The following is a 15,453-nucleotide window of genomic DNA, read 5'->3' on the forward strand; positions in this document are numbered from 1 at the left end:
TGATGGAAGAGCCAGTCTCTAATTTCAACTGTTATTTGGTTATATCCTGCCTTTAGGAATCCATTCAGGAAGTTATTGAGGGCTGCTCCATCAACAACACATCTCTGCCCGCACATCCTCCTGGACAAGAGGGATGTGACAGCAAGAAAAGAACTCAGTGATTGGCATTTTAACTTTGTTTCTCAAAACCCAGGGTATGGAATCCAACGGTTTGCAAGCTATCATAATTTTATCTGTTGATTCTTAGAAGCATGTCCACAGCTGTGATAACAGTGTCGGTCACCTACCATCTCTCTTTAAGAGAAAATTAAATGGTCTAGCACAGTTAAATTAACTAGCTATTAGGTTGAACTATAGAACATTTTCATTTTTGCTAGTCCAACACAGTTGAATATTGGCAATGGAGTCTCTTAAATAGAGAACCTGTCTTTATTCTGATAGATCATCCCATATATTCCATGAGAATGTGTTATGTGGGTTGCAGTTAGAAAAGTCAAGTCTGGAGAATATGTAAATAAATTGTGGTGTATGCACACTTAGCATAGTTCAGAAGAGCAGTAAAAAATAGTGATACCCATATACACAACATAGCTAAACAAGGAGAACAGACATTATGTTGAGTGGAAGAAGCCAGATACCAAAGAGTACATGTTACAGGATTCCATTGAAATGAAGGTTCAGAACATGCCAAACTGCTTATTTGACTGTGACAGAAGCCAGACTCTGTGATTCTGTGGAGTGTATAATTTGGGGAAGCATGAGCAAAACTTAAAGGATGCTGAGAGTTTCATATCTTGAACCATGTCTTGGTCACACGGGGTTTTAACATTTATAAAAATCCATCCAGATGTACATTTTAACTTAATGTGCTTTACCCACTTTGTAATATGGGTATGTGTTTTATACAAGAAAAAGAGAAAGAGATAAAGAGAAAGAGAGAGGAAGAAAGGAAGGAAGGAAGGAAGGAAGGAGATGAGGGAAAAGAGGGGACGGGACGGGAGCAGAGGGGAGGAGAGGAGAGGAAAGGGAGAGTTACATTCTACAAACCCTCATGGTACAATTTAGCATAGTGTTTAAGCATGGGCTCTGAAGGCAGATCAATCTGCTACTAACTAGATATTTGACTTTTGATGGTATACTTAACTCTCTAAGCCTCAGTTTTCTTATCTCTGAATAAGATATTTCTTATCTTCTTATCTACTCACCTCAGAGAGTCTTGGGGATATTGACTAAGTTAATGTTTGTGGGCATGTAGCTCAGAGTAAGCACTCAAGAGTGGCCAGTTGATGCTAGTAGGTACACTCGTAGCAGAGTCCCTAGTAAGAACACTCCCCTCCCCCCGCATACACATCAATGCAGTCCTTGATGGAGGGATAAGGAGCACGTACTAAGCCGCCGCCCCCCAGTGACTCCCCCACTTACCAGCAGGTCATACGGGAGGTTGTGCGCCTCTGTGAAGGCGATGATCGCAGAGGTGATGTCCAGCGCACTGAGCTCCAGAGTGGCGGTGCTGAAAGCATCCAGATCATGAGACCAGCCCGCCTGGAAGAACACAGCCACTTTCCTCACGAGAAGACCGGAGCGCACACGTTTGAATACATGTCTGGCCACAAACCTCATGGCCTCCCCAAGGTTCCTGCTGCCAGAAGACCCTTGCAGAGGGATCGTCCTGACCGCCTGCAGGAGTGCAGGCTTCCCCTTACGGTCTGAGAAGCGAACCAGGTAGTCAGTTTTGGCGTTGTACGAAACGATGGCCACTCGGGCACCCGTTGGGCAGTTACTGTCACTTATTTCCATTCTCTCCAACAGAGACAATAGAATGTTTCTCATCCTCTCAAAATCCGACTGGGAGACGTCGTTTGACATGTCCAAGGCAAAGACCACTTCGCTAGGGAACGCTGGGCATTTGGAAATACCTTAACACAATGGACACCCAGATTTAAGATTTTCTGTAATGCCTCTGAACAGGTGATGTCTGAGTGAATAAGAAGATATATTACCTACCTGTCGAACAAGCTGGAAGGGAAATTGTTTTGGAGGGAAAAAAAAACGAGACATTGTTAGTTTATATAGGCAGTGGTATGGTTTCTAGGGGAGTGCTTCAATATGAAAAACCATCTTCTCTGAGAAATTCAAGCAGTGACCTTCTCTGACTCCTGCCTGAGTTTGGCCAAAACCTCAATTTGGTCCCCAATATCCATTTTCCCTTTTTTCTATAGCAGTAAATCCTCAGTCCCAGGGCATATGGCTGCCTGGAAAAAAGACTCCATTTCCCAGTGGGGGAGCTATCTGACTACATTCTGAAGAACAGAATAAGATATATGGTAGAGGGCGCCTGGGTGGCTCAGTGGGTTAGGCCTCTGCCTTTGGCTCAGGTCATGATCCCAGGGTCCTGGGATCAAGCCCCTCATTGGGCTCTCTGCTTAGCGGGGGGCATGCTTCCTCCTCTCTCTCTCTTTCTCTTTCTGCCTGCCTCTCTGCCTACTTGTGATCTCTGTCAAGTAAATGGGTGAAGACTTTAAAAAAAAGGAAAAAAAAGAGATATGGTAGAAACAACTTCAGAAAGATATCCTTCCCCTTTCCCTTTGTTTTCCTGCTGCCTGAAGCTTGGTCAACATCTTAGACCTCGAGGTGATTTTGGATACAGAACACCCTTTCCACAGCGCAGAATGAAAAAATATAGAGAGCCAGTGTCCCTGAATACTGTGGACATCCATTTCAACCCGAGACTGACCCCTTCGTGGCTTTGATCTGAAAAATACCTTTGTGTCATTATTACTGAGCACTGAGGTCACACTGTACTGAACTTAAACCTGACTAATACACTGAGCTATTCTGAAACTATATATACAAAACTATATATACACACACACATATATACATATATACACATATCTAAAACTGTATATAATATACAATATATATTATATACTATATATTATGTATAAGTGTGTTTGCTCAAGTAATATATTTTTATGGAAAATATCAGAAAACAAAAAATTAAAATTATCCTTAATTCATAATGTCTATGTATGTGTATATACGTTTAATTTGTTATTTTATTTTATAAAACTTGGACTTCAGTATATGTCCTATTCTGAATCTTTTTTCATTTAGTATATGAGGAACATGAATTCTTTTCATCGATAAACTTAGAGCAGTATTGCCTAGTCCACTATAGATGTCTCATGATACTCTCATGATACTTAGATTTTTCAATCTAAGAGTTTTTTACTTTAGGTTCAGCATATATGAAATATCTGAGCTTGTAGATAAAAGTGATTGAGCAGGGATGCCTGCGTGGCTCAGTCGTTGGGCTTCTGCCTTCAGCTCGGGTCACGATCCCAGGGTCCTGGGATCGAGCGACACATCAGTCTCCCTGCTTGGTGGGAGGCCTGCTTCCCCCACTCCTCCTCCCCCTGCTTGTGCTCCCTGTCTCCCTGTCTCTCTTTCTCTGTCAAATAAATAAATAAAATCTTTTTAAAAATGATGGAGCGATTGTATATATATTGACATGACAGAGTTAACAAAATTAGGTCCCTGGTTTGTATATTTTTCCCCATTTTTCTGTTCACTTTTGACTTCACAGTGGTCTTCAATATAAATGGGTTTTAACTTTTTACACGGTCAATTCTGACTTTCTCCCTTTGTGGTCAAAACGATGGTATTATTTTTTGTGATTTCTAGGAAAAAGGACTCCAGAATCTCTTTCAACAGCAACTACATGGGAATGGACAGAACATGAAGTTTAAATAAGCAGGGCTAGGCATTTGTGGAGAAAAGCCAAGCACCCAAATTAAGCACTCTGCCAAATCAATGTTCTCTCCCTATTGCTAGTGAGTGAAGAAGTGTACATATCACAGGAAGCAAATATCCAGGAATACACTGAAGACAATGAGTAAATTCCAATCTGTGGATGTGACCAAATATTAAAATCTGATGATTTGTAATTCCATTTTTAAAACATAAATTCAAATAAAAAAGGACACATTTCTTGTTGAAGGCTCCCTGATGATCCCTCTTATTTAAATGGATGGAATAAGAATAGCAAAGTTTTTCTTTATTTGTTTTGTGATAAGAAGCACCGAGATGCAGACAGGCAGGTGTGCAATTGGCATTTCCCTTCATGAGGTGCCCATTATAGTGCAATTTCTCTTCACCATTGAGACAGCATCCCTTTCAGCCACTTCATTTCTGAGACCCCACTGGAGAAGATGACTTACCCAAAGGGAGACTGAGCGAAATACATTAATTTATAAGAGTCTTTCATGATAGACAATGGCTTCTCCCAACCCTCAGTCAAAGCCACAGGTGATTTATGTCCCCAGTCCATGACCATGATCCAGCCCCACCTCACACCACTGGCCCCCACTTGAGCCTTTCCCAAACAACTTACGGCAGTTCTCTTGTATGACAGCAATGATTTCACAAGGCTGTTAGAAAGATGGAGAAAGAGGGAAAAGGGAAAGGTATTTAATCTGAAGCATATTCCATCTCTCCCTCATGACTTAGAAATGTCATCTGTGTATTATCAGTTTCTTTCTGAAGCTTTTTAAGCTACAATACAAAACACAAAAATTGTTACAGTGGATGAAATGATTCAGAAGTTATATTTCTAGATACAGCAGATATTTTAAAACATTTAAAATATATGTTCTATACCATACAGTGCTCATATTACTAGACATAGATAAATAAGGGGAACTCTTTTTTATTTTTTTAAGTGCCTCAAAAAGCAATGGAATCAAATTTGATTTTGAGGAAGTTTCAATCTAGAAATCTTGGCCTAAAATGCAGAGAACTGTCTTCAATTCCTAGATCTCTGTGTCAGCGATTCCTGGAACAATTCTTTAGGGCGAATGCCAAGACACAGACCCCTCACACCTCCATGAGAATTCTGCTTCGTTCCTTTGATCTCTTCCTCTGTGTTCTGTTTATCCCTTGGCCCCTTTACTTCTTGGTTCTCACTTGCCCCCACTTCCTTCCCACCACAGTAGTATTTTTGTGCTTCAGAGATGAAAAATGATCGTAACTTTTGAGATTGTTTTCAGGTGTGTCATGAAACATGAAGATGTACTCTACCATCTATAAATACTTTATAAGCAACTTCTGAACTTTACAAAAAGGCATATTGTGTGGGAGTTGTAGCCTCAAAGTCTTTCACTTCATGTCAGCCAATAGTAGCACTCAGAAACATCTAGATTGCCTCCATGATTTAAAACATTATTCTACTCTTCTCATTGATGTGATTATAACCTTTCAGAGGAAAGTCTATAAACTTAAGGTACTTAAAGAATTTATAAGAGGAGAAACAATATAATATAGATTTCTACTGTGTGGAAGAGGAAAGCCTCGTGTGTTAAAAAGAACAAGGTCTAGATTTAAAATGTTTACCTACCGTCGTATCTGCCAAACCTTTGGGACCCCTGATGCCCTGGGAAGAATAGAAATGGGTCATAAAATGTAAGATTCTGAGGTCTGATAAATTATTCTCTGGAGTTAGCAAAACATTGTCAGAAAGATATCATAGTACATAGACCACCTTCTTCCCCTACAGTTCTGGCCCTGGAATTCTGGCTGACCCCCTAAGGAAAAAAGTCAGAGTGGATTGGAGGTGTGCTCAGACCTCAGAGTCTAGGATATCCAGGAGCATGGTACATAAAGACTCTTAGAAGATCAGGTCATCTTGAGAGCAAGCCACACAGTTTAGGATCCAATTCAAGAAAAGGCCAGTCAAGATCTCAGGGCCAGATAGTCCTGACTGAGGTACTCTGGGAGTCTAGAGATCCTTGTATTTATTTAGATTCTACAAGCTAGTGATTTTTCACCTCAGGCAGGTCACAATAATCTTTTCAGCCTTTCTCTTCTGTAAAATAGATGTGTGCATCATTCTGCTTCCAAGATTTTTGCTTCTATGACTTTGTGGCTCCTCTACAGTAAATCCTAAATGCAGTGAAACCACCAGGTTCAGCCCCTGGCTCACTCACTCTACCATCTCTTGTGAAAGGACTGCCTAGCCTCATGGGACAAGGAGTAGTGCAAAATGGCAAGAGCCCCAAAGTCTTTCCCTTCATACCAAATGACCTCCCAGGGAATTAAAAAAAAAAAATTGTGGACTTGCAACATTGTCAGTTTAGTTCAGATTATATAAATGCCACATTTTGTTAGGATTTCCTTCCAGTGTTTGCACAAATGTTTTTGCTCATCTTGTTTACATTGATAAACTCAGTCTCCGGTAAGTTTATGTATTATGTATTTAGACAGGTTTATAAATCTCCAGCTGCTCTAATATCTTCCCGATGTTCAAGTAAACAATATACATTGAATAAATATACTGTGTAAGGACTTGAAACTAATGTCCTCAAAAGCAAACTTGGCTCATTCCCTATATAGATCCTCTAGTGCCTCCAAATGTTCATTTCTTCATTCATTCAGATGGCTCTTAGCAAATCCTTATTCACTTTTACACAAAGGTTGAAAATAAAAGAAAGAAGAATCTATGTTACCGCTGGTCCTGGAAGGCCTTGGTCACCTGGAGTTCCAATAAGTCCAGGAAAGCCAGCATTACCCTAAAAATAGCCAAACCAAAGGAATAAGCTTCTCCTCTTGAATACAACTCGGTTAAAACCATCAGACCCACTTTGAGATACTAAGCTGTCATTCTTTCTAAGTTCCAATGAGTCTGCTATAGACTAGTTAAGTTTATGAACTGTATCAATGGAGCGAGATGCCAATGGTAGAAAGGGAGGTGGTCTCCTTCGGGAGCCATCTAAACTGCTCCCTACAGAACCTAACCTCAGCCAACATGTGGACATATGCACAGACACACACTTTCAAACCCAGCCTTAAAGGATGGCTCAATAGTCAGTTTAGACTCCAAGTCATATAATTAAAAGAATATAGGAAATACACACTGGGGACCTCACATCAAGAGAAAGGAAAATTTCTTTCACCACCTTCTGGTCTTTAGAGTATGAAAAAAGGTCTATGCTGACCATGGCTTACTGGTCATCTTATAGGTATCTGAAATGACATAACATTATCTGCATTAGCCGATGCTTTGCCCTTTTTTATTTGAAACCAGAGACATCAGTTTAGCTGAGCAGGGCAATATTAGCCAGCAGCAAACCACGTTAGGCATAGATTAGTTTTTCTCTTTATGCCCTTGCCAGTGTATGAAAATACCAATTATTGAGTGCCTAGATAATAAATATTCTCTTTCCTCTTTTCTGCACCAAATACTAGTCCATGTCTTTCCCAGAAGGCCTTGTTCTCTAAGGTCTATCAGCTAAAAACTGTCAAGGTTTTAGATATCCACAGGCTCTCCAAGAAGAGCTGCCAGTGATTGTAGCTTTTCGAGACTGAATCTTTGGAACCCGAGGGAATGGATTTTTAATGGTGGACTCCCCAAAGCACAGTGAAGACATGGCTCAAAGTCCACCAGGGTGGCAGTCACATTCCTGAGAGTCTAGTCCTAAAGTTAAGGCTTGAAGGAATCTGACAGAAATAGCGATGTTTGCTCTGCAACTAAAACAATACCCTCCCAAGTGATATCAAGACTTACCATAGATATGGATATTGTGTAACTGAAACTCCAACTTGGATTTTCTTTTATTACGCTTTGATGAGCTGCATTTGCATTCACAAGATCAATGAGAGTGGTATTAATTGGGAGTAGGGGGGAGTGGGGTGGCCAGAGAAAGGTGTGGAATGTTTACTGAGAAGGACAAGAGCTTCCTGCTGAGAAGTCCATTAACCCAATAGAAATTCTCCCTTGAGTAGTGTTATGACATGTGCAGTTATAGACCTTGGGAAATTCTTTTGATTCTTACCCTCCGCCCTCTGAGTCCCTTTGCTCCCTTCTCTCCTCGGTGGCCCGGGTCACCATCTTCCCCCTTCACAGAATCAAAAGCAAAACCTTGAGTTTGAAGAAAAACAACTACAAACAAATGACACGTGCTGCATACCAGTTGCCAGACCCAGAAAATATCTTCTTACTTGAGCACCAGGAGAGCCAGGAAATCCAGGTTCACCCTAGTGTCAGAAATGAGAGAAGGTTTTGTTTAAGGTCATATAATTCTTTCTTTGACATTCCTCAAGGAATAAGAAGAAACTATAACTTTGAGAAAACAGATTCAAAACAGGTGCCAGGAAAAACAACTATCGTGACAGTTGTTATCTTGAGCTACTCCCAAGTGACCATATTTTATTTCTATAATTCAATGTGAAACAACCGGCAAGTGATCTTTACCAATTTTCCCCTTCCTTCTTTGCCAGACAGAAAGGGAACTGTGGGACTATGTATTACATATTGTGTCATGGAATTTCCTTCTTAAGCATTTTTATCCAGTGGTCTAAATAACCAGAGGTCTGATCCAGTGTAAACCAAAGGAAAGGGTACCAAACTGGCTGCTGGAAAGCAGGTGGTCATTGTCAGATCAAAGGCACACTACAAAGCAACTGTTCATTCAACGAGGATTTAGTTAGCACCTGCTACATGCCAGGCACCTTTCTAGCCGCTGGGAACTGAGCAGTGAATAGAACAAAGACCCTGCTATCGTGGAACTTACCTGCTAGTGAGGAAGAAATGTATGTCAGGGAGAGATGAATGCTATTCTAGAAAGAGGACTAAGGGATAAAGAACGACATGGATAGGTTCGGACAGGGGGGTAACTATTTTATACAAGGTAGTCAGACAAAGCCTTTTGGTAATGGCCGCATTTGGGCAAAGACCAGCATAACTTGAGGAAGCCAGCCAAACAGGTATCTGGGAGAGAGCATTTCAAGCAGAAGGATGAGTGTGTGAATAACCCTGAGGCAAGAATATGAATGTGTGCTGTGTTTGAGGAACCTGGAGCAGAATGGCAGGAGGGGAGCAGGAGAAGAGGATGTCAGGGAGTTCACAGAAGGACTAGATTGTATGGAGTCTTGTAGGCCATGTTAACAGTGGGGCTAATTCTGAATGACATCAGGAGTTGAAGCTGGGCTTTGAATAAAGGAATGACATGATGACAAGATGAGTCTGGGGGTACCTGACTGGCTCAATTAGTAGAGCACGTGACTCTTGTTCTCAGGGTTGCAAGTTCGAGCCCCATGTTTGGCGTAGAGTTTACTTGCAAATACAAATCTTTAAAAAATATATATAGTGGGCTATGGACATTGGGGAGGGGAGGCGAACCATAAGAAACTATGGACTCTGAAAAACAACCTGAGGGTTTTGAAGGGTCAGGGGTGGGAGGTTGGGGCAACCTGAGGGTTTTGAAGGGTCAAGGGTGGGAGGTTGGGGGAACAGGTGGTGGGTAATGGGGAGGGCACGTTTTGCATGGAGCACTGGGTGTTGTGAAAAAAGAATGAATACTGTTACGCTGAAAAAATAAATAAAATGGAAAAAAATAAAAAAATAAAAAAATAAAAAATATATATAAAATAAAATAAAATAGGGCTCTGACTGCTGCTCAGAGGACTAACTAGATGAGGCAAGAGTGGAAACAAGAATGCCAGTCAGGTGGCTTGGTCCAGAGGGTGGCAGTGGCAGGGGTGAGAAGTGATGAAATGCTAGATGTATCTGGAAGGTACACTCACAGTATTTGATGGTGGGGTAAGTACAGTAGTTGAGAGACAGACATTTACTAAAGATGGAGCAAGTGTCTTCCTTGCACAACTGGCCGACGGGAGGCTGCACTCCCTGAGACGGGGAAGGCTAGAGGAGGGGCAGGTTGTCAGGGGAATCAGTTTTTTTTGTTTGCTTGTTTGTTGTTTTTAAAGATTTTATTTATTTATTTGACAGACAGAGATCACAAGCAGGCAGAGAGAGAGGAGCAGAGAGCCCGATGTGGGGCTCAATCCCAGGACCCTGGGATCATGTCCTGAGCTGAAGGCAGAGGCTTTAACCCACTGAGCCACCCAGGCGTCCCGGGAATCAGTTTGAACTGACCAGATATTTGATGATATTAAAAGGTTATTGTTAATTCTTAGGTAGGTAATGGTGCTGTGGTTATATTTACAAAGAATCTTTTAGAGATGCGACTTGAAATATCTACTCATGGAATATATGATATCTGGGATTGCTTCAAAATAGTTGGGGGAAGGATACAGGTGTGGTGGGGTACATATAAAACAAAATAAAACTGGCCAAGGGTTTTTCATTGCTTGAGTTAGGTGATGGGTACCTGGGGAGAGGTGTCATTGCATTAGTTTCACCACCTGTATCTATGTTTGAATTTTTCCATAATCAAAGGTTAACAAACAAAAGAAGAAGGAAAAGGAAGGAAGAGAGGGATGGAAGAGGAGGAGGAGGAGTTTGTTTTGTTACTTGCCAGTTTTAAGGCAGAAACATGTTTAGAGTTTAAGACACTGGTCCAAGCTGGAGAAGTGCACTGGAGATCCCAGGATAGATTAAGGATACTTGATGCCATGGAACTGGATAAGGTCACCTGAGAAGAAAGTAAAGAGGAGAATAACAGAAGTATAAGGAACAAAAAGAGTAAAGGAAAAAAGAGACAGACAGACAGAGAGAAACCAAGAAACAGACTCTTAACTATAGAGGAAAAAACTGATGGTTACCAGAGGAGAGGTGGGGGAAGGGTTGGGGGAAATAGGTGGTGGGGATTAAGGAGGGCACTTGTGATGAGCACTGGGTGTTGAATGGAAGTGTGGATCACTATACTGTACACCTGAAACTAATACTACACTCTATGCTAACTATACTGGAGTTAAAATAAAAAACTTAATAAAAAACTTTAAAAATTAAAATTAGGGACGCCTGGGTGGCTCAGTTGGTTAGCGGCTGCCTTCGGCTCAGGTCATGATCCTGGCGTCCTGGGATCGAGTCCCACATCGGGCTCCTTACTCAGCAGGGAGCCTGCTTCTCCCACTGCTTCTGCCTGCCTTTCTGTCTGCCTGTGCTCACTCTGAGAAATAAATAAATAAAATCTTTAAAAAAATTAAAATTAAAAAAAAAGAAAAGTGTAAGGATAGAGTCCTGAGTCTTCTAATATGTAGAGGTCAAGAACATTCGAAAGTAACTAAAAACAAGAAATGAGCAAAAACCAGGGAAGTGGTGTGTTCTGGGAGATGAGAGAGGAAAAGTTTCAAGAAGAAGGCCATGATCACCTTTGTCAAATGCTGCTGAGACTTGGAGTATTATGTGGACAGAGAACTGACCAGTGGATTTAGCACCATGGGTTTTACCTTGACTAAAGCAGATGTCATTGAGTGGGCAGGGGCCAGGGGGTGAAGGTTCAACTCTCATCAGTTGGAAAGAACCAGTGGACAGAAAGTGGAGTTTCTCAACCATGGTACTACTAATATTTTGGACCTGATGATTCTTCTTTGTTGTGAGGGGCTGTCCTGTGTATTATAGGAAGAAAAATAGTACCTCTGGTCTCCATCCACTAGGTGCCCTTTGCATCCCCTCCCCCAGTTGTGACAACCCAAACATCTCCAGACATCACCAAATATGCCCTGGAGGGTAAAATCGCCATTGGGTAAAAACCACAGATAAAGACCTAATCTGTCAAATAATTTTGCTAGAGAAAGGAGACAATGGGACTATGTAGTTAAGTGAGGGGTTTTTATGTTTGTTTTTTTAGATGGGCTATATTCACACTTCTTGGTATACTGACAGGAATGATCTATGGAGAGGGAAGAAAATTTGATGATGAAGAGAAAAGACCCAGGACCTTAACGAAGCAATAAGGGAATGGAATCCAGCCCATGAGAGACTCGATCAGTCTTAGATGAGGGCACAGACCCTTATCTATAGCAGTAGGAGGGAAGACAGGGTACAGAGGCAAGTCAGTTGGCCTATGCCATGGCGGATGTATGTAGATGTTCTCTCTTCATTTCTCCTATTTATTTCATGAAACAAGAAGCACAACTGTCTGCTGAAATTTGGAAGGGAAAGCAGGTCTTGGAAGTTTGAGGGAAGGGGAGAAGGTATGAAACAGTCAATTCAGAGAGGAGAGTGAATAGATGAGGGGAAGGTAGCCAGCCAGCCAAGCAGCAATGAGGACTGTTTAAAATGAAGCCGTTAAGTCTTGCCAGGAAAAACCCATGAAATGTGGACTGAATCCCTGTGTTCCACAGTGTTAACCACACCGCAATAAGGAGAGGCTGCCCTTGGATTTAGTGCAGAGCTGGTATGTGGCTTAAAACATGGGCATTTAAATTCTACCTAGAATTCTCCAGCTATGCAAAGTCCCCACCAGAAAAGAAAGACAGAATGTGCCAGGATGAGGCTCTAATGGCATAGCTTCTACCCTCAGATCTGTCTCTAACCATGTGTGACCATGATGTGTGACCAGCTGTGTGACCATCGGCACATTACATCACTTCTTTGAATCTCGGTTTTCTTATCTGTGAATCAAAAAGGCCGAACTAGATGATCACCGAGGTCCCCATTTTTCAGCATTGCACAGATATTTACTAAAAGTTTACTATGTTTGGGGAATTTATGCCCATTAATTATACTCAGGGCAATTTTCTGGTCAATAAAAGAGCAGCAGTGCCATCAAGGGAAATAAGAGAATTACAGAGAAGCCAGCCCAGGGTTAAGTAGCTGGGCATCACTAAACATCCCAGTGATTTCTTATGTTGTGAACCAATAAATGGTAACTCACGGACCAAAGCACCCAGAATAACTATTGACATTTGATGAGTTGAAAGCTTCATGTGAGTTCCATTCTTCAAAACCTCTGTCAGTAACCCTTCAGCTACAACATGCCAAAATACCATCTTCTTTGGGAGTAGAAATATTCAAACATATTTACGGAGCACCTAATCTGTGCCAGGCTCATTCCAACAGTACAAAATTGAATAAGATGCAATCTACTGTCAAGTTCGCAACCTTGACAAATACGTAGGGATGAATTATAATACAACCTCAATGGAAAGGGACTACTGTGGAAAGATAACTAACACACCTTAGGAACACAGAGTACAGGACAACCAAATCTGTCCATGGAAGTCCAAGAAGGCTTCCACAAAGAGAAGCTGATATTTGAGTTGGTCTGAGAAAACGAGGAAAAATTGGCAAAAGGAGGGAGACGGGTAGGGACATCCCAAATAAAGGCAAGAGTGTTTGCTGAGGCGAGGAGTTGGGGAGGTTCCTGGCTCAGGTGGGACTGTGGGGCACGGGTGGAAGATGAGAAAAGGAGTTTGATTTTTTAAAAAGGCAGCGACAAAAAATCAGCTTTTTTTTTTTTTTAGGACGGAACTCTGGCAGCTACAACATGTCATAAACAGCGTTCAGAAACCATGTCTGGCATACCACTTGGATAGTAAGTCTTATTCTATCTAGTAAAATAAAATAAAAACTATAGTCCTTCATTCAGAATACTTCATAACTTAAGCCTCACCTTTTTTCCTTTTCTTCCTGGATGTCCATATCCATCTGGACCTAAAAGACCCTAAGAAAACGACACAAGATGAATGGTAGAGTTATCCATATCAGTGCTTGGTTATATGTTACCTGAACCCTTGGATTAATCAGCAGGGGAAGGAAGTAGTCAAAGCAGACCCGCTGGGTAGAGGCTTATCTTATCTCATAGGATAAACGCTAAGCTACCTTTACAGGATAAGGAGAGGATAAGGGCTTAAAATTTTTTAAGAGCAAGGTATAAGCAGTTTGAGGGGTTTTTTGTTCTGTTTTGTTCTGTTTTGTTTTGTTTTCAGTTTTTAACTCCTTCAGCAAGATTCTATACCTCACCAAGATGATACTTTTGTTGCATCAACAAATTGCAAGTTGCAAGGAGCCAGTATCACCATTTAAAATCCCCCTTGGGCTTTTCTTGCTGGATAGAGTAACAATGGCCGAAACTCCAGAACTTGGTAAATCTCTAGAGATAAAGACAGACTTTAGGAAAAAAGATTGGGATAGAGGCAATGAAGTTGAGTGCATCAGTGCATAGGACGGAAACCAAGACAGACCTGAATTTTCATCCCATTTCCCAGTTGGTTGTATAAGGGGCATCAGCCAAGTTATTCAGCCTAAATTTCAGCTTCCTCGCCCATTAAATGGGGTAAAACGCCATGTACACAGCATGGTTGCTGGGACGATTGAGTGAGATTATGCATGGAAAGCACTTGGCACCATGCCAGCTCAGAGAAAGTAGTCATTATTCTGCTGCTGAAGGTGCAGCCGGGACGATGTTTGCAGAGGAGCAGGAATGATGGTGGAGGCGATGACCGCGGAGGTGGTGATGGTGACTTGGTCACCGTGGTGGAGGTGATGGTGAGGCTAGCAATTACGACTATGTTGATGATACGACTGGGATTTTAGCATCTGCACACAGTGTGCTTCCTATATTAAGGAGTGAATGCAGAACCTTTAGGTGCTTTTTTGCTCAAGGGACAAGAACTGCACCTAAACCAAGTAGTCAACTGCAAAGGACAATTTTCCATTTTAAGCCACAAATACCATTCTTATGGCCTAAGGAGGAAAGTTTGGAATGTTAGAAAATGAAAGAGTATGGTAAAGAAGATTGCCAAAGATGAATTATTGGGAGGCCAAAAGAATGCAAATGAGGTTCATTTGCGGTTTTCCCATCTTCTTTCCATTGAAGGACACACAGAGCTTCAGGCATTTACAACCCCAGAGACCCAAACTGTCTATTTTGGAGATATCTGCCTCTGACTTTCCTGAAATGACACCTTCCAGAAAGGCACTGCTCCCCAGCTTTGTCTGTCCCAGGGAGAGATCAGTAGGAACAAACTTTGCATTATTTTAAATCGGGATATTTTCACAAAGTTAAACAGTGTTAACTTCATCATCCGTATTGAGTGTAGATGCAGAACACTACTTGTCTCAGATTCCGGTCGACAGTAACCCTGTTTGTTCTTTCCCTTTCCACGTTTAGATTTCTCAGCCTGCTTTTTTCTCCACCTCTGGCTAACAAATGCAATTTCAGTACCGAGTGCAAAACAACAGCAGGTTTTGCCCATTGTTCATAAAAGGAATCTCAGAAACAAATCGAAGCTGCAGGGAAGATAACATTTTTCCATATCATAAAGCTCGTTCCCATAAAATAGTGACTTGAAAAGAGCCATAAAATAATTAAGTTGTTCTCATGTTTAGAAGGATGACTAAGGAAGGTCTAAATGCATAGCCCTATCTCTGATAGTTTTACCTATTGAAGTAAAGCTCTAACGATCCTTGGTCTCCAAGGGTTATTTCTGTGCTCTGGACAATTGAGCCCACACACTTAAAAGTTTGCATTCTGATTGCCTGTCTTATTTGTTTCCCTGGAAAAAATGTTTCGTAAAACATGTCTGTATTCCAAAAAGTCTCACATGCTTGTAAAACAGCTTTGTCAAACGGAAGAGGCTCACTGGCACGTCCCTCTTCAACAGCATGGGAGAAGGCAAAATAAATCACGAGATGACTGTCGGTTCTTGATTTGTAGGAAGAGTTTGAGAATCTTTGACTCTTTAGATTCAAAACAGTTCTGGGGA

General features: G+C 41.5%; 1 protein-coding gene across 4 annotated transcripts in view; it reads right to left on the reverse strand.

The window, feature by feature from the left end:
• Positions 1-15,453, reverse strand: part of LOC123940833 (collagen alpha-4(VI) chain-like) — a 115,447-nt gene that overhangs the window by 21,593 nt on the left and 78,401 nt on the right. For all 4 annotated transcript variants that reach the window (XM_046003743.1, XM_046003740.1, XM_046003741.1 and 1 more), the window contains 8 exons: positions 13,359-13,409; positions 7,999-8,034; positions 7,833-7,895; positions 6,507-6,569; positions 5,399-5,434; positions 4,397-4,433; positions 2,005-2,016; positions 1,423-1,916 (listed from right to left, as the gene is read on the reverse strand). In XM_046003743.1, coding sequence (XP_045859699.1) covers positions 1,423-1,916; positions 2,005-2,016; positions 4,397-4,433; positions 5,399-5,434; positions 6,507-6,569; positions 7,833-7,895; positions 7,999-8,034; positions 13,359-13,409 — 792 coding nt within the window. The remainder of the gene's footprint in view (positions 1-1,422; positions 1,917-2,004; positions 2,017-4,396; positions 4,434-5,398; positions 5,435-6,506; positions 6,570-7,832; positions 7,896-7,998; positions 8,035-13,358; positions 13,410-15,453) is intronic.

Source organism: Meles meles, chromosome 4 (genome assembly GCF_922984935.1).
Source record: "Meles meles chromosome 4, mMelMel3.1 paternal haplotype, whole genome shotgun sequence".
Classification (NCBI taxonomy): domain Eukaryota; kingdom Metazoa; phylum Chordata; class Mammalia; order Carnivora; family Mustelidae; genus Meles; species Meles meles.